General features: G+C 34.4%; 1 protein-coding gene across 4 annotated transcripts in view; it reads right to left on the bottom strand.

Annotated features, from left to right (window-relative positions):
• The window catches only part of LOC125657785 (protocadherin Fat 4-like), a 37,157-nt gene extending 12,802 nt beyond the window's left edge, over positions 1–24,355 (bottom strand). For 2 of the 4 annotated variants that reach the window (XM_048888554.1, XM_056149675.1), the window contains exons 1-15: positions 24,239–24,355; positions 23,980–24,054; positions 23,381–23,545; positions 22,273–22,333; positions 21,873–22,036; positions 21,502–21,672; positions 18,295–18,416; positions 17,918–18,086; positions 15,743–15,898; positions 10,656–10,802; positions 10,101–10,226; positions 9,567–9,743; positions 5,546–5,739; positions 4,599–5,341; positions 4,282–4,400 (exon numbers count right to left, since the gene is read on the bottom strand). In XM_048888554.1, the coding sequence (XP_048744511.1) occupies positions 4,282–4,400; positions 4,599–5,341; positions 5,546–5,739; positions 9,567–9,743; positions 10,101–10,226; positions 10,656–10,802; positions 15,743–15,898; positions 17,918–18,086; positions 18,295–18,416; positions 21,502–21,672; positions 21,873–22,036; positions 22,273–22,333; positions 23,381–23,545; positions 23,980–24,054; positions 24,239–24,308 (2,659 nt within the window). In that variant the 5' untranslated portion in view covers positions 24,309–24,355. Of the gene's footprint in view, positions 507–4,281; positions 4,401–4,598; positions 5,342–5,545; positions 5,740–9,566; positions 9,744–10,100; positions 10,227–10,655; positions 10,803–15,742; positions 15,899–17,917; positions 18,087–18,294; positions 18,417–21,501; positions 21,673–21,872; positions 22,037–22,272; positions 22,334–23,380; positions 23,546–23,979; positions 24,055–24,238 lie in introns of all 4 variants that reach the window. The other 2 variants (XM_048888555.2, XM_056149676.1) reach the window with 2 other exon arrangements.
• Positions 24,356–26,299: the final 1,944 nt, after the last annotated feature.

Raw genomic sequence — 26,299 nt, 5'->3', positions numbered from 1 at the left:
CAAATATTTAAGATTTATTTATTATGTCATCTTTTTAATATCAAGATGTTAAAATCATTCTAGAAATGGAAGTAATACATGTACATGTTAATATCAATAACAAAATGAAAATTCATCTAAAAATTTATCTATTAACAAATATAATTACATGTACATAATTGTATGCATAACAATGCATGTACATGTACTTAATTTCTTAAACATGTATTGTAACAAATTCTATTTTGCTGAATATCAAACTTTTTTTTATTTTACTGTCATGTCCATATGATATAAATGAATAAATAAATATATAAGATGACATCAATGTAGCAGATGGACCATCAGCATGGATTGATCAGTGGGTAGAGTACCAGACTACGGGTCATGGGTTAGATTCTCAATCCTGCCATATATTTTTGAATCATTCCTCTGCTCGTCCTTTTACACAATCATGGAATGGAAGAAGAACATTTCTCGGTTTCGCAAAAGATTTTGCAGGCCATTACAGCAATGTACCCATAGACCTAGAAAAATAATAGTATTACATTGATTTAAAAATAAACAACTGTCATTACACTGCAATCAAAATTCATAAGGCTTGAAAAATACATGCAACATAATTGTTAGTTAAATAAACTGTAAAATTGTGATAATACTGATTTTATTTACATTATATTTATCTACCATACACCATATCTGGGAAGATATCATTAAGTATCACCTACAATTTCTAATTTTAATGATTTATAACCCAAGAGCCCATATTAAGAAAAATATTTCAAATGACCCCAAGGTCAACTTTAGTATTTTTTCATTAACCATTCCCCTTGTAATGAAATTGGCTTCTTTCCAAACCAGAAAAAAATTCTTTTTAACCAAGAATGGTAAGTTTCAGTTAAGGTCATTCACGTTTATAAATAAAAGATAATTTTTTGTGACATTTCAGGTACAATTCACTTGCATTCTATTTTCTTTCTACAAAATTCTCAGGTTTAATTAGTCTAGAGTTAACAGATTTTGATAGTTCCTGGTTGTGGCAAGTAAAAATGTAAAATCTGCTGATATGTACTGCAGTAAGGTATATGAATGGGATTTTACTGTAGCAAAGAAGGTGAGAAAAATCTTTAGCACAATTGAGTATTGAACCTGGTACCTTTGCACTGAGCTACTCAGGCTGACATATAATACATGGTAGTACAACATTACAAATTTAAAGGGGCATATTTGCTGTGAAAGTGATGGCAACCATTTTTATCTCTCAAAATCTCCCAATGGCAAAGGAATATGTATTACTGACTAATAAAAATATTTCTTTAGTAAAATAAAACAAACAAACAACAGAAACCTAACAAGAGGCCCACAGGCCTTATCGGTCACCTGAATACTAGTGGAAAAGTATCATTACTTCCATGGACTATGAAATCTAGAAAAAATTTCCTGTTCTAAATATCTAAGCTAATTATATTCTAATGTTCATCAACAGTATAAAACAAGATGTGTTCTTAAAACTTCACATCCCTCAAAGTGCATACACTGATGAAAGGCTTTAAATAGGTGTATTCACATGAAAACATCTAAAGATATGACTAATTTGGACTCATCTTAAAGTCATAACCCAGGGTTGTGAAATTCACCATTTTTTGTACATCCTTTTCTGCATTTATATTTTATACAGTATCAGCAAACTTACACATAAATACTATATACTAAGTTTGGCCCCACCCTGGGGTCAAAACCCTTACTCTGGGGGAAATCAAATTTACAATTTTGGTAAAAGACTACCTGCTCTATCCATTTTGTTTCAATTTAGTATCAATAGCATTAAAGAAGATGTAATTTAAGTGTTTTATACACATAAACACTATATAACAAGATTTGCCCTGCCCTGGGGTCAAAACCCCTACCCCGGGGATTATGAAATTTACAATTTTGGTAGAGGCCTGCCTGCTCTACATCACTATGCATTTAGTTTTTCTTATATGTGTGTTTCTTGATAAGAAGATTTTTGAAAATTGGTCCCCCTTGTCCCAATGATGCTTCACACCAAATTTGAAAAGAATTGGACTGGTAGTTATTAAGAAGTTAAAAATGTTCAATTGTTAACGCACGACGAATGAAAACTAATTGCAATAGGTTACTGAGTAAACTCAGGTTACCTAATAAAAGTACATTTGATAACCGCTTTTAGTGTAAAGAAATATATAAAGAAGAATTATTGGCTTGCAAGATAATAATTATTTAATCACCAAAATTACATATATTCATTTGCTTGCTTTGAGATTAAAAGGTGTTTCAAATAACTGAATACATGTGTTATTACTGATCAGAAATATATAATATAGAGTAATTTTTATTGAGTGTTGATTTCAAATTTTGGTGACAAAATTACAGCTATTATTTTGGAAATCATGCAAGAATTTTTAATATCGAGGAGATGAAAAATAATTTCAAAGAAACATAGTGTATGTCCTTAGATTGGTTAAATTTCTATTTGCCAAAAAGGTGAAGATATGCTTAGACAGACAGGCACAAAACATGCAAAATGGACAAACTTTGATCATAAAAACTCATAAATTTATGTTCTTAAATCTTTGCCTAAGGATTTAATCATCAATGCATTACAAAAATCATTACATCATGTACCATAATTTGTTTTGGATTTTTTAAAACTTTGTAAGTACAGAAATGATTAAATGTGTACAAACAGTGGATATACTTACATCATATATATGTACTGTACATCTTGCATCCCAATCCTAACCCTGAGGCATCATGGAAAATCTTTCAGGAGAGGGCATGAAGAGAAATGCATCTAAATCAAGGAATGCTGCTGTCTGTTGGCAATTTATTTCTTGACCACCTTTATGACCCTTTGAAAAATAACAGAGGTCAGCTAACTTGGATATATATCTAGTGCATGTTACATGTATATCACACCTAATATCTCCAATTAATATAAAGTCAATGTTATTCTACATTAAATAAATTAACACTGACTTCACACAGTTGTACAACTGTATTTGAATGCGATTTTGTTACACAATATTTTCTGAAAGTTTTGCACATGGATGTGCACAAGCAATAATTGAAATGATGCTAAAAGAGACTGTAACTGTTCTCATCTGGTACCGAGTCCATTCACCCTATCTACCTGTTCGCCCAGAGTATATATTGTTAAAGCAATAATAATTTTCATATTTTATAACCATGCAATAGAGGGGCACGTACAAATCACACATTTTAGAATTAGTGCCTGTATATATAATGTATATTTTAGATTCATTTTTCACCAATATTCTTGTTTTTCTTTTTGCGAAATGATGTGAAAGCATGTGCGTACTTGTGTACAGGTAGCTATGATACTGCTTTGATGTTGTCCCAGTCATGAAATTAAAAAAATGGGATGAATATTTTTGAATTTCAATTGTGGTATTGTGAAAAGTTTGAAGTTACCATGTACACAAATGAGCTTGTGTTAATAGTGGGCACATATAAAATTGTAAATAACTAACACATATATATATGTGCTCACTATTTAGAAATTAAGATCCAGGCATTATAGCAGCTACATAGGTTGAGAACAAAATGAATAAGGGACTGTGATTTTGCGATGTGTGTCATGTACTGAATCCCCTTGAAGTCAATTTAACATTATTTAGGGGCCTAGTAACGAGTAGTCAGTGGTAAAACATTTAAGGTTATTACTACACAAACAACTTAACTTACTTGTCAGTCCATGCCGACTTCTTTTTGAACACCTACAGCATCGCAGATCCATGCACAAGTCAAATGCGTTAAATTTGATGAACCTTCCATTTGGATTTGTAAACAACACTGAATAACGGTACAGTTGATCGACATGCCGTTGGCAGGCTTACGTATACGTTGAAATTCGTTGCTTTTTCACAAAGTTCTGTGTTCTTTTTCGTCATAATGCGGCGGTAGCGCAGGGAATTCAAAGTAAATGAGCAAATTCACACTTTTTACGCTTCGAAGTGAAAATAGCCACTGCGCACGCGTAAGTGCAATCGTACATCGTAAGTTACGTTTGCGGCTACGAACGGTTTTGTGAATACCATTTTATGAGTACGTAACTCTAATCTTAAGTCAGACGTAAATCCTACGTTTACGTCTACGAACTTTAGTAAATATGGGTCCAGGTACCTAAGAGGAGTAAGCATCCCCTGTCGACCGGACACACCCACCGTGAGCCCTATATCTTGTACACACACATAAATTCATCAATTTTATTAATGTGAACTTACAAAATATACAAGTACATGTATATTTGTGACTTACCTTCCGTTGTCTTTACATTCCTGTTATCTTTGATATCGTTGCTATTTATAGACTTTTTGCGAGAATTTCTAAGTTTTGGTGTTCGAGATGTAGAAAGTTGTTGTGTATTTTTCGTTTTGCTGTAAAGTAAAACAGTCTGAATGTAACTAAAATGAAATGGGAGTAGTATCTGTACATGTGTTATATTGAGGCACTCTTAGGGCTAACAAAATCTAGACCAAAATACATGATAACCTCTTCAAAACAAGGGCAAATTCGTTACTTATGTTAGAATCATTTTGAAACGTACAATAGAAAGCTGTAATAATACACCTTACCAAATCTGTTTCCCTCGTAATGTATATTTATGAATTATGTACACGATTGTACTAAACATTCCTACAGATAAGAATGCAGCTAGAGCTAGTATAACTGAGTTCCCCGTGTTATTTTCAAACTGTAAGGCTCTCTCTGTAGGTGATATGTTTGTAATGGTAGTCGATAGGGGAATCTGGACTGTAATCGCTACAGAACTTTGTCGACTGGGACTTCCGTAATCCTTTGCTGTTAGGGTTAATGATAATGTTCTTCCCAGATACAAAGGTGATAAATCTTCTTTTATGTAGATACTACCGTTTGTCATAATTCCAAAATATTCACCCGAGTTAGAAGATTGGTCTAAACTATAATAAAATTTTCCATCATCATGCGAGGAAAGATCACTGTCATGCGCAGTGAAGTTTGTCAATATTGAGCCAATCAGCTCGTGAGACTGGAGAGTCAAAGTTACGGACGATACCGAGAAAGTTGGTGCAAACTCGTTTTTATATAGAACAAACACGCCCACAATAGTAGTGTCTGTATTTCCGCCGGAATCTGTCACGGTAAGGGTGCAGTTGAAAGTTGTGACCGTTCCTGGAATATCTAGATCATAATCTCCAAGAAAAGAAAATTGTCCTGTGTTGGTGTTGATTGAGACCTTGTTGTCGTATGGATTACCACACGTTTTCTGAAATGTGAACGTTTCACCGTTGTCAGGATCTATTACGTTGTATTCCGGAAGAGGAAATGTAGATTGGCTCTAAAAGACAGAGAGAATTCATCTTATCTCAGATTTACCTCTGACTGTTGCCTCATTTTTATCTCTGTTTCTGTAAAAACCATAGAGCTATGAAATCATTCTCTTGCATTATATATACATGTACCTACATCTGTACATGTACATTGTACAACAGAAACTGTCGCCAAAATGATAAATAACGTAAATTTACGATCGAGTCCTTACATTGCCCTCCTCCCTGATAATGCTATAGTAATCCTCTGTAAAATAACAAGGTTCGTTGATATTGACAATTCTTATGGTCCCCGTCTGAGAGGAGGCAGCAATGCCGTCCGACGTGCAGACCACTAGAACGATGTCTTTTGTTGATAGTATGTCGTAGTCGATATAATGTACTGTTGATGTTGTTACAACCCCATCTAAAGGCAAGAAATTAAAATCAACACAAAACACTTCATTCGACAGCTGTTTGAAATCATTGTGCTGTAACCGTTTTTGTTGATTTGTTTCTATTGGTTTCCTTGTTTGTGGAATATTATGAAATCAAGTGAACAATGAGGTTCCGTAGTTGTTGTTTTTTAAAATAAGGAATGGAGAAAGAATGGTTGTCATTGAATTTCCGTATTAACAAAATTGTGTTTGTTGACAAAACTCTCAAAATTTCCATTGCAATAAACCTCTGGTGTGTCTACTCTTAATTTTGTATTCTTTATTGGAACAAGAGGTACTGTGAGCAATGTTCACTAAGAATAACCCCGCTTACCACAATCTCCCAAAGGGTGTTGTTAATAGGTATACATTACCTCTTTCCTGAGTGTAAAAAAGAAAGGTCATGACAAAACCTTGGGTATACAGGCAAATGTGCCTCACGTGAAGACACCCTGTTTGGCACGGGTGAAGTGTGTCGCAATCTGTATAATGGAATGACAACGTGTTGTAAAGTTCTAACGAGATACAAATGGAGTTTATCATTTTGTTTCGTGGATTTATCAGAATAAAGAGAATCTAATATTTTCGGTAAGTGCACATCTCCGATACCTGTTGAGTATTTGATACGGTTTTTTTGTTTTTTTTTTTTTTTTTTTTTTTGGCGAATATGTCATGTGCATTACATATTACGTATATGGCATGCACCTGTATTTTGCAAGAATTGATATAAATAACATATTTTATGCTCTTTGCTTATTCCATTCTATCAGTATGTAATTGGCAAATGATTTCTCCGCATTTATTTCATAAGAAACTGCAACTACTTGCATGCACTTGCAAGTATGCAAGAAAAGCTTTTTTTTTGCATTTTTTTTTTCTAAATTATCTAAACTTTCGGAATGTTGCATTGATATACAATAAATATTTTGTAATTTTGAGCAAAGCATAATGTTTTAAAATGTGATTTTATTTGTTTCGCATTTCCTATTTATTACTATCGGAAATGTGCACTGGTCGAGTCCACCTAGAAAAATCACTCAGGTGTGACAATCACATTTGGAGTATATACGGGTAGAGTAAATTGGGCTACCTGAGAGAAATATGGTGGATAAGATGAGAAAGGTGTACGTATTTATTAATTCATGTCAGCTTTAAAGGACGAAGAAAAAGTAGGACCGAGCAACAGATGGGCGTTTTGAGTGACCTGTATTTGCAACATAGTGCTCAAAATGTTTTCATCTATAATAAGTTTAGATTGTCTAAACTTACAGATAAACTTCCAGTTTAAAGTGCTTGGATTCTAGTTACACATTGAAGTGATGTCTGTGCATAAGAACTGAACATTATTATGTCTCTCCTTCCATTTAAAGACATATTATTTTTGTCAACATTACTTTACAAGATGGAAAGCTTTTCTTTATGACTTTGTGACATCTTATCTCATTTGTGTAATTTTCATATATTTGATTTTTCATATATTTGATTTAAGTGATCATGGTAAAACAATATTTTCAATATTGCATTTGTGTTCCTTTGGTAAATGTATATAGTAGCATTTATATGTGTATACATTATACAAAAGCAATGCTTCAACACCTGATCAATTAACTACAAAGCTGCACAATTTTAAATTCCATATTGAACTGTATATTGAATTTTATATACACTTCCTCGTAATATGCCCCCTTCAAAGAAGAGTAGCACATTAATTTGCACCTGTCAGTCAGTATGCTGGTCGATATACCACATTTTTGTTTAATTGCAATTCCAAGAGCCATCTCTTACCTATAGCTTCAGAAATTATCTGGTTATAAGTTAGATATTTCATCATGTGATTAATCTTTTAACATTAAATTCATCATGCGAATCATACATTTATATAAAGGAACATTAGCTGTCATTTTGCCACAAAACACTGAATTCAATACAACTGCTCCCATCTTATATATTTCAGTAATAACACCAGTATTTGATTATTTCAAACACTTTTTATCCTCAAAGCAGGTACATGAATAAATAATTTTGGAGATTAAATAATTATTGTTCTGTAAAGCAATAATTCTTCCTTGTACACATGTATATATATATATATATATATATATATATATATATATACATGAATTTCATGTGAAAATTTTCATGTTAATAATAATTGTAAATAACTTATCACGTGAAATTTATGTGAATAATTTCACATGAATCACTGGTGATGTGAAATTCATGTGAAGAATTGCACATGAATTTCACGTGAAAATTGATTCATGTGAAATTCATATGAATATTTTCACGTGAATTTCATGTGTAAAGTGATTCACGTGAAATTCATGTGAAAATTTTCATGTGAATTTCACGTAAAAAATGATTCACGTGAATTTCATGTGAGCATATTAACGTGAATTTCACGTGAATCACTTTTCACGTGAAATTTACATGAATTTCACGTGAACGGTTCACGTGAATGTCACGTGAACAGCAATTCACGTGAGACACATTTGCCTGTGTAGTCTCTTCTCTAGGAATGGACTTGACCATTTACCCCAAAATCGAAAGGGAATATCTTCGTCCCATGGGTAGTCCATATGTATGATATGGTAACTAGGTGAAAAGGATAACGCTTTAGAGCCCGGAAACCATTGCGTCTACAGACAGACGGACGGACAACCCGATTCCAGTATACCTCCCACAACTTAGTTGCGGATGTATAATTAAGAGATTAATCACTGTTCGTTATCTTCACTTTTAATCTCACGATGCTGCATGCATTGCATTTCATTACATTAAACTTGTAATTCTCTTGCTGTATTGAATACTTGTATATATTGCTATTTAAAGTTACATGTTTGTTTACTGTAATGCACTAGCAATTAACGTTTTGACTTAATATCATTTATACATTATTTTTGGGCATAGTGTCATTTTATACATCACATTTAAAAACTTACTTGTTAAGTTCATGTCATGTACATTGCATACTTTACATTAGTAACTTACGTGTAGGTTATTATCATGTATACATTAAATTAGTTATTTACTTGTGAGTTCATATCATGTAATACTTCCTGTGTGTATTTTACTTAATTTCTGCGTGTCGTGTGAAACAATGAAGACACATTGTTTCAATTCAAACAGTATACATTCAATGAATTACTGTTTAAACTACTAACAAGTAAGCAAACAAATGTGTGAAAGCAGTGTGCATTGTCATATATATCAACTTTCAATTTAATAGAGAAAAAAGAAATAGTACAAGAACGACACATTCTAAACACATAAAATCATCACCGATACAAAAATCAATATCTACTTTTCTTTACCTTACATGACTACGTCAACAAACGAAATCATTTAAAGCTGTGAGTTTTCGGGTTGCGTTCCCGAAATACAAGTTCGGACATAAGTATAAGTTCGGACACAGGTATTGTGGGAAAATATGTATGGAATATTTTGACAATAAATATTTGAGACGGTAATGCAGAAGTCCTAAAAAGTATGCAGATTTGTCGGCGCCGTAAATTGCAGGTTTTTAGAAGGGAGTGGACCTGTAGCTCTCTGATAAGATTTTATAAGGGGTAAATCTGTAGCTCTCAGGTCAGTTTTTATACGGGGTAAATATATAGCTCTCTGGTCAGTTTTTATGCGGGGTAAATCTGTAGGTCTCTGGTCAGTTTTTATTCGGGGTAAATCTGTAGCTCTCTGGTCAGTTTTTATGCGGGGTAAATCTGTAGCTCTCTGGTCAGATTTTATAAGGGGTAGATCTGTAGGTTTCTGGCCTGTCCCAATATTTCTCCAGAGAGCTATAGATCTATTAGTAACTTACTTGCTGGATTAATATCAAAATACTTCATTCCGTTGGCAGGAGTAAATATGCCATGTACTGACAGCTGGTTTGATTCCGCGTCTGAGACAGCTAATGACAGCACCGATTGTCCCAAGGGAGAGTTTTCGTTGACATAAGTCAGCCGCGGTATGGAAATAGTTGGATTTGTATTCCTGTCTAGATATAAAATTGTAATCCCTGCTTGCACTTGGCTTTACATTAATATTGTTATAAAATTTCGTTTAATAGATATGTAATTCTACGAAGTGGTACGGATTATACAAAATTAGCCCTTTTAAGGGCCAGACATATGATTTACAATCTATTATTTCACACCAAACTGCTTATCAAACTCTTGAATTTTATTGATATTTATGCTTTAAAGCATTACTACAAAGACACCACATTCCTAGTTGAAATTTGTAAACAAATATTATGTTAAATTATGGCACGCACCAAACATTTTCTTTTCAAAATTCTTACATGGCTATAAAAAGTTAATACCGCTTAAATAGAATTATTGTATAGTCTTACTTGTGATGGACACGCTAAGTGAGCTGCTGTCTGCTGTCTGTGTATAGCTATCACTAACGCTCACTGTAAGTGTGTACGACGATTGACTGTGGGTGATCAGGCGTGACGTCAACAATATGGCACCGCCTGTAATAATTTTAAAGTGTTTTTTTTTTTTTATATTCACGTAAAACAGTAAACCAGATCTTAGAAATAGTGTTAAAATTATATTTCTGATGTCAATAAGTGAATTTATACATGGTCAGGTTTACTCTCCATCTGATCGATGTTTGTCAGAGTAAACGATTCTTGATTTAAAAGAGGATTAAATGATACATCTACAAGACTCAATTACGCGTTTCTGTCATAAACAGCAAGAAACTTTGGCGTTTTACAAAAACAAACTCAAATATCATTTTAATTTAATACATAAGGATGGACATTGTATCGGCCGATCGCGAAACACCTGAGGCATTTACTTCATACATGTATAACGATCTGTGAGAACACATGCAATGAAAATTAGCTATAGAATAATGCATTTTTCATAGCCTTTAAGAAAGAAAATTGAGATACTGTTGTAAATGGTAAAGGGGCATCCTGATGGAGTACAAATCAATGAAAACGTTATGTCGTCTTCTTCGTTATCAGAAGCTGATACGTTGTATACAAAGTGGCCAATCAACACTGTCCTTGCATCTAACGTCACAGTAACTCCACCCCCTGTAACGAAATGTTCTTGCTTGTTCATACAAATTACAAAATGTTCATTATAATGCGTCATTTAAAAGACACCATAGAGTCGTTCACTTCTGCTTCATACTAAGAATCCCGTGGGGATCCGGGTTAGAATAGGTCCTCAGTAAGAGACGACTAAATGGGGCGGTCCTTCGGATGAGACCGCAAAAACCGAGGTTCCGTGTCACAACAGGTTTGACACGATAAAGATCCCTCTCTGTTCAAAGGCCGTAAGCGCCGAGCATAGGCCTAAATTTTGCAGCCCTTAGCCGGCAATGGTGACGTCTCCATATGAGTGAAAGGTTCTTGAGAGGGACGTTAAACAATATTTAATCAATCAATCATACTTGATTGCGCCCATGACAAAAGGTCCTTATGGCATATTCAAGAGAACAAAGAAATAACGTCACAAAGATTTGACGCTACGTAGCGCCATACGTAACTTAGATGCATATGTACACGCACATGATTCAAAACCACGTGTTAGATTTAATCATACTTATAAGATATGCACGCTTTAAACCAAACCAAAAAGACAATTTGGAAACAATAGGTTTGAATGAAATATTTATAGAATTTATGATATTTAATTTTAAGAATCTGAATGTTCCGCGTCGGTTTCTTTCGGCAGCGGACCGGCAAAAATAAAACATGTAGGTAACAGCAGATATAGCAGCGGAAATCCATGAAGGTTCATCTAAGATTGTGTTTATTTCTTTGAACAATTAATCGTGAATGAGTCTGAGATAAAAAAAAAAAAAAAAAACCAATTCATAATTTTCAATACAAAAGTTGAATCCACTTTTCTAAAAATTTATGATCGGCTGCGGCAATGTTTACACTGTCAAGTCGATGTTAAACAGACGATTTGTGATACACCCCCAATTTATTAGGTTATACCCTATCATAATTCATTATTATCCCCTCGCGCAACTAGTTGCGGAGGGGATATAGCATCGCTACTGTGCGTGTGTCCGTGTGTGTGTGTGTGTGTGTGTGTCCATTACAGCTTGTGGGCAAGATTTAAAGAGAACATTTGCACTAACGATTCTCAGCCTTCGCATACATATGTGGCATTGTAAAAAGACGAACCCTATTCATTTTCAAGTTAATCGGTGAAATATTTCTTAAAATATCGCGTCTTTACTACCTAAAAACCGTGAAATTTTATGTACGAGTTGACAATACTCACTTCCGGTTAATTCAAACTGGTACCCTGTCAAGTGACGATTCTGGTCGCTTCGGTTGCACAGGGAACCAGTTTAAAGAAAACGAGACAGCTAGCAGCTTACGTCTGCTGCAGGTAAGTTTGTATTTGTGCATTGTCATATTAGTGCACGTTGGCGTGCGCAGTCTGTAGGAATTAAAAGCGCTATCTCTGACACTGAGTAATTAAAATAATTTGATGAACGTCGCGGTTTCATTACCAGATTACCCCACGTGTTTACAATACATAATTAATTCAGATTACCACACGTGTCTGTTCACAGAATTAATTCTTGAAAGCTATAAAGATATTTCACAAGCTTCGTCGACCTGTCAACACCGGTATATTGTCTTTTTACATAACGAAAAAATATTGCTTCCGTGGGAATTTTCTGAGTTCATGCATTCTGCATACAACAACTGTGAGGTATATTCAGTTAAGTAAATTACTGAAATTTAGTGCATACGTGACATGTTTCTGCTAGGAATAAGGGAAACTGCCTAATCACGTATGTATATGCCCCCCCCCCCCCCCCAAGATAATATGAACCTTGATAGGTTTATTAAAAATGCCATATTAATTATCCCACCACCACCACCACCTAATGATGTTAGAGGTATCTGAATTTTAATCAATAATAAATAGCTATATATATTTAACAAAAACCTATATATGAATATATAGAATGGGAAGAATAAGGGAAACTGCACAATCACATACCCCCCCCCCCCCCTCCAAATGATATGCACCTTGATAAGTTTATTAAAAATACCATATTAATTACCCCCCCCCCCCCACCACCACCACCACCAAATGATGTTGGAGGTATCTGAATTTTAATCAATAATAAATAGCTATACAGTATAATCTGTCTAAACCGGCTGTGTGTGGTTCCAAAGAAATTGGCCGATTTACACAGAGTACGGAGTGCAGAATGTTGAAAAGTATGAGAGTTGCTTCCCTTGTATTCACTGTCTATTATGCATACATGTGCATGTGCAATGATTACTAGCGTTTTATTATATCACAAAAGAATTCAAAATGTGAAACTATAAATGTCAGTGTTTCATCGTCGTGTGCTTTTGAAAAAGTTTCAATTTTTATTAAACGGTATAAAAATCTGGGAATTGTTATATTATATATATATATATATATGTATGTATGTATATATATATATATATATATTGGCCCCATTCCTCATTTATGCCTTGATAATGCATGCATATGTTCATGATATTTCCTGCCGCGAGGGGATGCTCCGCTTAGCGGTGCCCTTGTTTATTATACATAATTTACAGAGTAGTAAAAAGTCATGAAAAACTTGAATATTTTTGGGTTTAGTAGATTCTGTATGAAATATCTGTGCGTCTGGTAATCCTATTTATAAATCCAAGAGAGATAACTCTTTGACAATAACTTAGTTACTGAGGTACCCCAAAGGAAAATAAAAGGTGAAGATAACGAACATCGAACAGTGATCAATCTCACAAATCCCGTAAACAATTAAATAGATAGTTGGGCAAACACGGACCCTCGGACACTGAATTGATGTGTTAATTTAACCAAATATGAAAAGTTCACTTGCTAGTCACATGTTTATTAAACAATTATTAGCAGATGCAAATATATCACATTAGGCTAGCAGATTTGAAGTCAGATTGTGCAATCTTTCTAACATACATCTAGGATTTATATCGCTTTCCGGTTTTATAATTTCATTTGAAGCCGACATTAAGGGTTTTCGGAAGATGAATAAGTTATTAACACATTTACAGTCATTGGTCTAAATTTGACGGTTTCTGACACATATTAGGCCTGTAATTTTCCGGGGGAGGGGGAGGGGGGCAGCTGGAGGGAATGTTTGTGATAAAAAGAACGCAGAGTAATTTCGAATAATTATTGACAAGCAAGCAAAATTTAAAAATAAATAAATAATTTAAAAAAAAACCAAAAACACCCAAATGCATGGATATAAGAATTGAAACCTAAATAGTGTTATCATTCCCTAACTTCAAATGCAAAATCTTGGGGGGGGGGGGGTATCTTATTGAAAGTAGATATTAACGCCAAACTAACAACTCAACTTTATGACAAACGGGATGATTTCATCTTTTCCATCGTCAACTTTCCATATTTATGTAGCAATATTCTATTATTACCTGCATATGGTTTTTATATCTCTCAATTGATTCGATACGCAAGAGCTTGTTCTGCGTATGGTCAGTTTTTAAATCGAGGCAAGTTGATGGTACAGGGGTTTCAACTGTCTCGTTTAAAGTCAGCATTTCGCAAATTCTATGGTCGTTATAACGATCTAGTTTGCCAATACAACCAATCATTGAGTCAAATGCTGTCTGACGTGTGTTTCATACCAACTGTTAGACCGTTCTTGGCACATTAATTTTGACTACGGATAACTCCGTTTACCTGATGAAGATATAGGGTTCACAGTGGGTGTGACCGGTCGACAGGGGATGCTTACCTCTAGGCACCTGATCCCACCTCTGGTGTGTCCAGGGGTCCGTGTTTGCCCAACTATTTATATTGTATTGCATATAGGAGTTATGAGATTGATCACTGTTCGTCATCCCCACCTTCATGACCATTCAAAACATTTCATATGTACAATTTTTCACATTTGGAAAACATTCTAATATATTTTTGTTTCAAACTTTAATCCTTGTTTGATAAAAGCATTGTACAATTTACACTTAACTCGCGCTGGGTTTTTTCCCCCACTTACGATTAGAATTTACCAGATTTTCTACATCAAAAATGTCAGTTTTATTTTTAGTGTTGATTTAAAATACATATTTTAGTGACACTGTAAACAGGATTATTTGTTCTACAAGTATCAGGGGCGTAATTTTGAAACTTTACAAAAATTATTTGTATAGTAACAATACGGACGATATATATGTATATTATATAAGCACTAAGTTCTAACAACACCCGATACCTAAAAGTGTCGGATCCACAACATGGATACAAGGTCAAATACAAAAAATTATACGAAGCACTAAAATGACCAACGACACGAACAACCAGATTGTCAAATTTTCGGGACGACCCGTCCCTTCTTCAGGACAAACAAAAAGAATTACATAATGTGGCCAATATCAACAGAGAATAATAACAAAATCTACATATAAATACATCTAGCACTACAATTACACTAATCTACAAACGTATTTACAACGCAGACTACACGTGTTTTGGTTTTTAGGCTTGCCAATCAATGTTAAAAGCGGAGCGAATTAGGACATGCCCTATTCGTCCAAAGAGCTGATCCAAAATCAATATATATATATATATAGTTTGAGCATTGAATTCTATTTTTTGACTTTATTCTACCCCGATACCAAGAAAAAATAATTTATTGAATATATATATATATATCTGCGGAAATAAAGAGAATACAAAAATGTGTCATTTAAAACTATGAGGAAAGTTTTACATTTCTGACGTCGTCATTATGTCTTATGATCACCAAAATGGGGAAGGTGTTACATTTTTGACGTCGTCATTATGTCACCATCAGTTTTTCTATGAACAGCGTATTTCTATGAATAAGATAATTAAGTCAGAAAGTTGTGCATACTCAGAAACACTTCTTTGAAGGTCATTTTAGGGATCATCAGCTGATTTAAACAATAATTTAGATATTTTATTAGGGTAAATGACAAGAATTGTTTTATTTGTTACATATGAGGCTTACCGAGATTAGTGATAGCGGGTTTGGTGTTGGGAATTACTGACACGGTGTGTATGGCTGTTTTGGTGTTGACTCCATCTGTGCATTGTGACGTCAAAGTATAACTAGATGTCACCGAAGCGCTCAGCTGTGGCCATTTTTGCAAGTACAGACTGAAACCTAAAAAATGTCATACACTGTACGAAATGCGCATGAACATTTTCTCATATCCCATGCAGTATTAGTTTACAACTACCACAAGCTAATCAGCATGCGTGTCATTGTATTTTCTGCACAACGTAATTTCAAACAGTTACAGCTCAGATACTCAAAAGTGTGACTTTAAACAACATAGGCTTAAAAGTATGCCTTTATATGACAGTAGTTCAAAAACATGACTCTATACGGAAAAAGCTTAAAAGTATGCCTTTATATGACAGTAGTTCAAAAACATGACTCTATACGGAAAAAGCTTAAAAGCATGACTAAACGAGAATGGTACTAAAGGGTGACTCTACACAACAGTGGCTAAAACGCATGACTTTTCACGTCAGTGGCTAAAAAGTATGACTCTACACAACAATGACTTAGGTGAAAAGCATGACTACACGACAATGGCTCAAAATCATGACAACACGACAACAGCTCAAAAGCATGACTGAGACTTGTACATATCATTACAGAGGTTTAAGGTTCAAACAAAGTAGTAACCAAGTAGATGATGACAAAACAATGGATATGAATGGGTCATTAATGTACTGGCATTACATCTATCACCAAAGCCAACAGTAAATTTTTACCAGAAAAAACATATATCAAAATTGTAATAAATACGGTAAATCAGTTCAAAAGTGATGTTCATTTCTTAAATAACTGGTACCTCCCTCGTGTAAAGACCGGGCCATTTCGACGAATAACGTCTCATCAGTTCAGGTAAAAACCAAAACGTATAGCAGACCAAACTCCAAAAGGATGTTAGCAGGAATGAACGAGAACAGATAACCAAAAGAACCAAAACCAAAGCCAACATAAGCTTAGGACAGAGCTTTGCACGAGGGAGGTACTAGTTATTTAAGAAATGAACATCACTTTTGAGCTGTTCATGGTAAGTATGAACGGATTTGGATTTGAGGCAAATTCTGTGAATCGCGCTAGTGATTCACAGAGAATTTGCCTCAAATCCAAATCCGTTTATATTGACCATGAACAGCTCATTAGTGATGTTCATTTCTTATATTTATATTCATTTACTAAAACACCGTTTGTTTACATTGCTTCTATTTTGTTGCATAAAACTGTAACAGGAAGGGAGAAAATGCAACGGACCAGACCGGGAGATCTACAAACCAAACTCTACGTCACATTTCGTCTCACCCTGCCTTTCATCAACATTGCAAGGTGCACTGTATTTTGGAGGTAGGAGACCGCAAGATTGGGATGATAATCCACGTAAGTTTACAATCTTAATTCAAAGGTGTGGCTTGCGAGATCTTTGTAACAGATGTTCTATTTTCCCCCCAAATCATTACGCTCTCTCAGTCGCGTGCTTTAAGCTAGTTCATAATCCGTTCATAGTCAATGTGAACGGATTGTGTCGCGCGCTGAAATTGGTTGGTTCATAGAGGAAAATGCGATTTGTAATATAAATATAAATGAATAGCTCGGACTTTAGATATACAGTTGTAGTTAATTTGGAAATATTTCTGACATTTCAGTTAGTACGCAAAGTAATGATAACTGGGCTTGTGAATTACGAATATGTCAAATGATGCCCCTTTTGAAGTGTCCGTAGCGTTATTGCATGTTGCCGTCAACTGAAAACATTTAGGCAGTTCACCATGATTGTCCCTGAAAACATCCAAGAGTATCTTCAGGTTATCAATGCATAAGATTGCATTTTTATCCATTACAAGGTGCTGGCGTTTATTTATCCACACAGACAACAATTTGTTGCAGCTAGTTGCAAGTACACCGCCATTAGTAGATTACGATTTTTGTAATTAAAGGAGCGTTTCGGAAAAAGCATGTCAATTTCCAACACTTTTCCAAAATCGTAAAAAAAAGTTTAGAGTCCGGAATTTTGCAGACTAAAAAAACCCAGAGTGGGTCGGGTAACGGGAAACACACATTTTTTTTGGCTGAACTATAAATACAAATTCAAAATGAATGTAGTTTGTATATCGCAAATGAAATACGTACTCTGAATTCCAGTGTTGTTCTGTCTTACTGTAAACGGAACGTTGGTAGTCTGTAGGAAGCACGTATAATCATTCATTGGATCTGATACAATGACATCAGACAACCATTCCTCACTGGTAGAATTTTCAAATACAGATGATGTTGTCGATGAAAAAGACATCGTTATATCCTTATCAAAAGGAACATTACGATTAGTATAAAACTGAAAAAAAATTTTGCTAAAATATCAAGGATTCGTCATATTTGTGAATCATCTATGTTTTCTTTTAATGGAGTGCTTTCATAAAACAAACTGAAATGGTGTTTAAAGCCCGGATTATTAATGTTATTTTCTCGTTAAGCGGCGTTGTACTATAGCGGTTTTATTCACAGCGTACCGTGTTGCTGACGGAGAACGTGACCGTGGCAGTGGCCTCTTTGTAACAGCTGTCAATGGCCTTAACCTCAACTATGTAGTTCGATCCCAAGGGAATTCGGTCCTGTGTTGTCTTTATCCGAACTAAAAGGGTGTTAATAAGGAAATGAAAGGAAGTCAGACGCATACAGGGCTTTTATAAAATGTTGATTTTTATGTTCTGTTTGGATATTTGTGTATTCATTTAGCCAAAAAGAAAGACTTTAAAATGGTGCACAACAGGGTTAAGGTGTCCCGTGTAAAGTTAAAACAAACATCAATATTTACATTTTCAACTGTATTCTCCTTCATAACACTATTACGAGCAATACGTTTTCATCACTGCATAAATCCACTACGGGGGCTGTGCGTATGAACATTTGTTAAAAGTAGGTAACAGGTATTACTTTTACTAAGGCAATGCACATCTAGCAATCGCTCTCACTTACTACAGAAGTCTATCAATAGATGAAATCAACATCACAAAATGTATTTATGGTTTTATTTGTATTCCAAGCAGTGGATTAGGTTTTAGCAAAAAGGTCATTCACAGGATGAATGGCCGATAAGTCGTCAAAGTGCTTTAAGACCTACACACCGCCCTGCCTCCGTGCCACAGCAGTCGGTGATTGATGTCGGTTTCCAAGTTTATGTCGGGACATCGAAGCGAGGCGTCGTTAAAAACCTATCACAGAAATTTATCCAGTCAAAAGAAGCGTTCAGTGAGCTCATGTTTGTCAACAATTACATATCCAAATCCAAACCGTCCCTTACCTTCGTGCACTTCCACATTCTCTGCGATGTTCACTCTGTTCAGTTATTTCCGGAGATTCATCTGAGCTGCGTCCTCTGTCCTGTCTATAAATGATTTGCCAACATCTGATGATTGCCGCCCTGTTCTTCATGTTCCTCCACCTCAGTCTTCTATTAACTCCGTAATATCCACAGAAATTTTTTCAAAGTCGGTCTTCAAAGTCTTCACTTTTCAAACATGAAAGCGCGTCACAACTGTAAATGTAACTTTGCGCACCCCCGTTTAAATCATAACCCCCCCCCTAAAATTAGACATGGAAGAGTTTTCCATTATATACTCCCGAGTTAATGTATATGTTGATATACTTGCTTTTTCGCGTCTTAATAATTAAAACAGTTCTTCATTTGATGGAACTTTCTTTAGTGTTTTCGTCAGTTTGAACATATAGGCCTATGACGCTTAGTTGTGCAGGTCAACAATGTGAAATGTATGGAAACTTATTGTTAACACAATTTAGCAATGTTACCGATTGTCACAATTTGTGATAATGGCATGGAAATAATCCCTCGCTGCAAACCGTTCTTTGAAGAAATATCAAGAGTATGTGTACACAAAAATGTTTGTTTACCTGTATATAGTTCCGACTTTAAATAAAAATTACTTATGTGCAAATAAGTTTATTATCGTGCTCACTAATATAGCAAGTAACATCTACACTCATACACACAACAACACTCATACACACAAAAACAAAACAAAAATATTACAAAACAAAAAAATATGAATTTACAGACGATTACACGTGTACCCGACTAAAGCTAAATGTTACGTTATGTTGCCTTATGTAAGAAAACCAGCAGACTTGTCTCTCGAATTCGAAATATGTTACACAGGATGGCGAAACAAAATACGTTGACTAAAGAGTTACCACACTTTACACAACAGTCGTTGGCTGTCTTCAGACACGTGGTGACACTTTGTCCATCACTCGCTCAACGTTTCTGTAGCCGTGAACGTATTTCCTGTATTTCTATAGGTCGTTCTCCAACGCTGTTCAAATATCTCAGAACGCCATGTTATACATGTTGCGAGCACCTGCTCGAGCCATACAATAACACACACAGCTGGTCACCGCTGTCGAAATGCTCAAAATTGTGTTCTCACTTTCCACACAGGAACATCATTCGAACACTCGTACTAAATGTACATACAATGCAGGCCCAGTAAACCACACAGGTAAAACTCTCGACCACACAGGTCTATCATTTTCACACATTGGGCGGACACACCTTCCCACTTCTGCGGCCTGGTCAGAACTAACACGTAAGCATTTACAAACCGGTCTGACAGTCGTGACCAGCTATCCGTAACGACTATATGATGAGAACAAACTATGGAACGCCATAACAAGCAAAATAAAACAAACTCAATATAAGTAATAAGGTATCATTTTAAGATATCTATCGGGATATGAATACGGGTTGGTACGTGATCAAATTTTCCATAAAGCCATTCGGGCTTTATGGAATTTGATCACGTGACCAACCCGTATTTATATCCCGATAAATATTTTAAAATCAACGATACCTTATTTCTTAATAAAATGTACCTCAGTGCACATCACACTATATGACGTCACAATATAAAAGTACGTCACGACGCACAGGTCTATTGTTGTATCACGGGGAAAATGTCATATTTTCACGCTATATACTACTCTTATCTAGTGTTCAAGCTGTATATGTTTATAATATCTGTTTGTCAGATGATTTTTTTCCAGTTTTCTTTAATAATATATGTCTCATGTTTTTATATATAGTGTGCACTAAAGTAATCTCTCTCCCTCTCCCCCCCCCCCTCTCTCTCTCTCTCTCTCTCTCTCTCTCTCTCTCTCTCTCTCTCTCTCTCTCTCTATATATTAATTACATTGTGACCTTGAATTCGCCTCCGATCTGCATATTAGTCATTTAGAATAAAGAAAACAACCAACGTGTGTACATATCGAGTCGGCACAGGTGAAAGATGACGATGTTTTATTTCGATCAAGGTACAATGTATATTCTTAAAGGTAACTAGTTACAGATTTAGGATTTGGCCACGTGATACGATGTTTGTTTATGTATTGACAAAGGTTTTTTTTACTAAAAATATGCGACGCTTGGAAGAATTTTACTTTAATTTGAAGATGCTGTTATTACTTGTTATTTTACTCGGGACACCTTAACCCCGCTGTGTGTTGAATATTCAACTGATAGCTCATAAGATTTGTTTTCTTTCCATATATAACTTACAGTTAGCGGTATCGACAGTAAAATACCCTGACGTTTCATATTTCATATATTTAATTTAAACTATATTTTATTCACAAAGTGAATGGGATCGGGCAGCAGGCATAGCCTATTTAAGCCCTCTCCCTAGATTTCATATATAACTTACAGGTAGTGGTATCGACAGTAAAATACCCTGACGTTTCAGATTTCGTGTAAAGTGTAATGACGTCTGTAGCATCTGCATCCGTGATGGTCAAAGAATGGACAACTGTGTCTTGTGGTGTCTCTTCGGGAAAAGTAACTAAACTTGGTATACCACTGAAAACAGGTACCGAGCCTGTATGAAGAATAACGAATATCTACATAATTAAACATCTACACAAGGTCATTAAAAAATTATGATCAGTAAATGATATTTAGAACTCCGTTGTTCACATTAAAGACCGATATTATTCATGAAGTAACATACGTTTCTGACATTTACCTATTACGTTTACAGTATTTATTCAGTTTTTGTTTAATGAATCTTGGTTTTACTTGCTGAAACTGTTGCCCTAATAGCGTAATTTCTGGACACGCCCTCAGGAGACTCAGTGCTCCAGTCCTGAAGGTCACCGGGTTGTAACGCTGTCATTGTGGCCTTAACTCTGTTCAAAATAGCAGTGCCTGTATCATATCTAACAGAAGGTCCGCTGCTATACCTGTTTTATAAACAAAAGATCCGCAGTACGTATTGAAGACTAAGATATATCTAATAGTGTATATCATAGTAAATGTCTCATACAAAAAGCTTATTTGAACATGGTGAAAGTTCTCCTGGTTAAAAAAAATCAAATGCAAATTTCAGTGCATAGATAAAAGCATATTCATTGCAAACACTTTCATATTTTCCACGTGATTGTTTTCTTTCTTTCTTCGTTGTCATAAGTAAATTTACCATCCAATGTAATCCCCGTGCTGAACCATTATTCTGTCAGTTGGAGAAAAGGTTCCCGATCCTAATTCCGTTAATAAAAAGAATTCATATAGTTAGAGAAACAATATCAGAGTAGTATTATGATGTGTACTTCAATGATAGTGACCTAATCAATTTTATAATTTTTGCATATATTGTTCTTCCGTAAATTTAGGGGATCAGCAGATTGATATGTCATTATGTATTGTGTGAATAGTTTTTGGTCTGATCCCCTTATTATATTATGTATATTTTTTTCCTTATTTGCGTCATTTGAATAAATGACATATTTCATCTCTACAGTGGTGTTGATGTTATTGATCTAAACTCAGCAAAAACGGAGCTGCGGTGAGTTTGTGCAGCATGAGGAAACATAAATGATAGTGTCTCATAAGTCAATATGGCTGGATACCAATGCTTTTGATATTGGAACATTGTTATATACGTGAGAGAGAGAGAGAGAGAGAGAGAGAGAGAGAGAGATGTTATTGTATTGGTATTGGTATGTGACACTTTAAAGGGACTGGTTCACGATTTTTGATAAAAAATATTTTTCATTTTCGATGTCAAACATTAAAAATTCAACTCATTTAATGTTGGCAGCCAAAATTTTGACCTTCTGAATGTAAGTTTAAAAGCAGTATTTTAACCTTAAATCTGTGTTATATAAACAAAGACTCGAGTCTTTTTATGTATACAAACAAACAAGTGAAATATTGATGTTATAATATAAAGCATCTTAATTTTGCATAGTCACAAATTTTAACTTTTAGATGACATTTTCTACCTCAAAAATTCTTGAAATGTGAAAGATATGATAAACTCCATTTCTTTTGAAAATTTTGTAAACAATAACATGCCGCAATCTTTGTTTACAAAACAAATAATAAACTCTCTAAAATGAGCTTCTTTGATAATGTATAACTATACTTTTTATGTTAAATCTTTTAAACACATTAGACAGTAGATATTGATCATTAAAAGTAAAAAAGATTTTGGGGGAAATCGTGAATCAGTCCCTTTAACAAACTATTTCTGATTAAAACCCAATGTATGAGGTTTGAAACGTTCATTATATAAGTTAGATAACCTGCGGTGAACACGTTTTGTCCTAGAAGCTGGTATACATTTGAAGATAATTTTCTCCAGATTTGTAATGTGATTCTTCCTGACCCGGATGTGGAAACTTCCCATGACGTAATGGCACCGCAGCATGTGATCTGATAGAGAGGATCCTCGATGAGGAAGGCAGAGTCTGCGTAATCAAATGAATGTGGACACATTCATCTCACTTTGTAATTACATTCAATGTGTATATTAATGAATAATATTGTTTCATAATTGTACTACACTATGTTGCAAACATGTATGTGATATCACAAATTCTACTTTCCTGCATTATCTTCAACGAAGTAGATAATAATTTTGATTAAGTTAGTATAATTTTCCTACAGTTTTAAATAATTTTATACATCATCTAATAGCAGTATTATTCTATATATTGATATCTGTTTATATTATCTTTATGGTACTAAGCTGTCGCAAGATAAATTCCTCGAGAGCTGGATTAATGAAAACCTTTCAGCTTCTTACCTCAACCCCATTATATTCAGAAGAAACTGTCGATTAATATGTAATAAATAGTGTCATGACTATATAGAGAAGGTTCTCATTTGTACATGTACTTACTAGCACCATAGGTAGAGGTACGGGAACTGTAAGCGGCGGGGTCAACCCCTACCGTGCCGCCCGCGCATGGTGTCACTAAAATTGTTATATACATATACCATTGTTACATAAAAAAAAGAAACCAATTGCATCCTTGATATGAATGACAAAAAGAAGAGATAAATTTTGATAAAAGTGGAAATGGATCTACGTACAAGATGTCCCATTACATGAACTCAAATATTCCGTTTTTAATTTGTTTTTAGTCATTTTAACTTACCTTGAGGGAAAACTTTATCAACGAGCACTAGAAAAAATATAGCCGATACATGTATAATGCGATTCGTCATTTCGACACCATTTTCTTTTTAAGTGTAATTGCGATATGTGATTTCTCTAACGACGGGCATTCTGCCGTACAAATTATTATTTTTTGCCTCAATAATTTCATTGTTTCTTTTTTAAAGGGACCTGTCACTTCCAAGTTAACGCTACTTTAAAATGGTAATTAATGCCCTATTTAAAGATTTCGTTCCTGTGTTGTACTGCGGAAATAAAGTGTCTCTTCTTCATTGGATATGATGAGAATTGATTTCAAACTTCACACACACACACACACACACACACACACACACACACATATATATATATACACACACACATATATACATATATATATATATATATATATATATATATATATATATATAATATATACATGTATATATATATCTGTCTCTGCTCTTTGTGGTTGCCCAATATATCCATTACATGTAAATACATTTTTATGTATGAATGGTTTACACTGCAGTGTGTTGATTTCCAGGTATTGATGGATCATCATCATTCAATGTACTGCACTGTACAAACTACAGAGTGTTTTGTTATAAGCAGCGGATCGGAAGAGTGTATGTGTGTAACGGATTGTGCTACCGTTATAAAATCATATGAATCTCAATCCCAATCTAGTATTTACATTTCTCGAAGAAAACTTACGTCGAAAGAACTAGAGCCACAAAGTACTAAAATTGGCCCTTTCGCCAAAATAAATGAGACTTTCACAGTTGATGCTCTAGGATTTATAGGTTATAGAACAATTTATTTTATAACTATATCTTTTCTAGTTTTCGTTTTACAGTCGTTTAAACTTTGTGTTGTTTTTCAATAGAAAAACTATATAACGTCATGATGTTGACGTTCTGAGAATCACAGTATAATACACAAAAAATGGACGCATAGGTTAATATATATTTTTTGGGCTGTAAATCACAACTGTTAAAATACTAGAAACTTGTATATTTTCTATCACGATGTTTAAAATTTGTAATATATATTGCCCCCCCCCCCTCCACTACATAACACTACAATTTTTTTCCCGCTGTATTGGACATACTTGAAAAATCGTGATAAAAAATTTAAATTCCTTGCAGTGAAAGGTCCACAGCAAATAGTATTGTTTTACCGTCTATCTCAAAGACGAGTTTATATTTTCAAGTTGCATATATCTATTTGTATCAACTTCAATTAAAATTGATATAATTGAGGACAAAAAGAGAGACAACTGTATAATTTTGGTTAAACTTGAGTAATTATAGTAACTAATTACAAAAATGGATTTTTAAAACTAATTCTTTAAAAATAAAACACGGTGGACCTTTAAAATTGTCGGCACCTCTGAAGTCTTAATTTTCTGAGCGAGGTAGACCTTTAAGTCCATGGAGATCTGACATCTGTGCCTCCTTTGTGCCACCGTGCACCTTCGTGTGATAAAAAAAAATACTAAGCGAAATATTAGTGGGTGAAAATTAAAACGTATAGAACGGCGACTTGTATATATTCATATTATTTAATGATATATATTATTGTAAATTTAAAATAGTAATTTAATTTTTAAAAAATGTACCTTCACTGTCTATCTTTAAAGAATTATCATACTGATTTGATAACTTACTTAAATTGTTTACATGTTGGAGTTTGCTATTCGAAGCAATTCATCTTAATTACCCTCAACATGTTTGTAAATTGGGATTATTTCTTGTATATAGATATATCAAGATATTGATATATATCCGTATGCAGACTTCCCCGCAGACGTTCACACCTTTATGAAACTCCCAAATTCTCGACATCCCATACACAAACACCTGTACGTGTTAGTCGGCACATTGTAATATTGGTGCTCTGGCAGAGTTCCATATAATGATGGAACAACAACATACATGTAACATAACACCGGTATTGTGTGAAATATTGTCATTTATTAGATGACAATTAACAAATATTATCATTCTATATAATGATAACAAAAACAGCTAAGGGGAATTCTAGACAATACTGACAG

Source organism: Ostrea edulis, chromosome 9 (genome assembly GCF_947568905.1).
Source record: "Ostrea edulis chromosome 9, xbOstEdul1.1, whole genome shotgun sequence".
NCBI lineage: Eukaryota > Metazoa > Mollusca > Bivalvia > Ostreida > Ostreidae > Ostrea > Ostrea edulis.
This window is presented reverse-complemented; position numbering and strand designations above follow the sequence as displayed.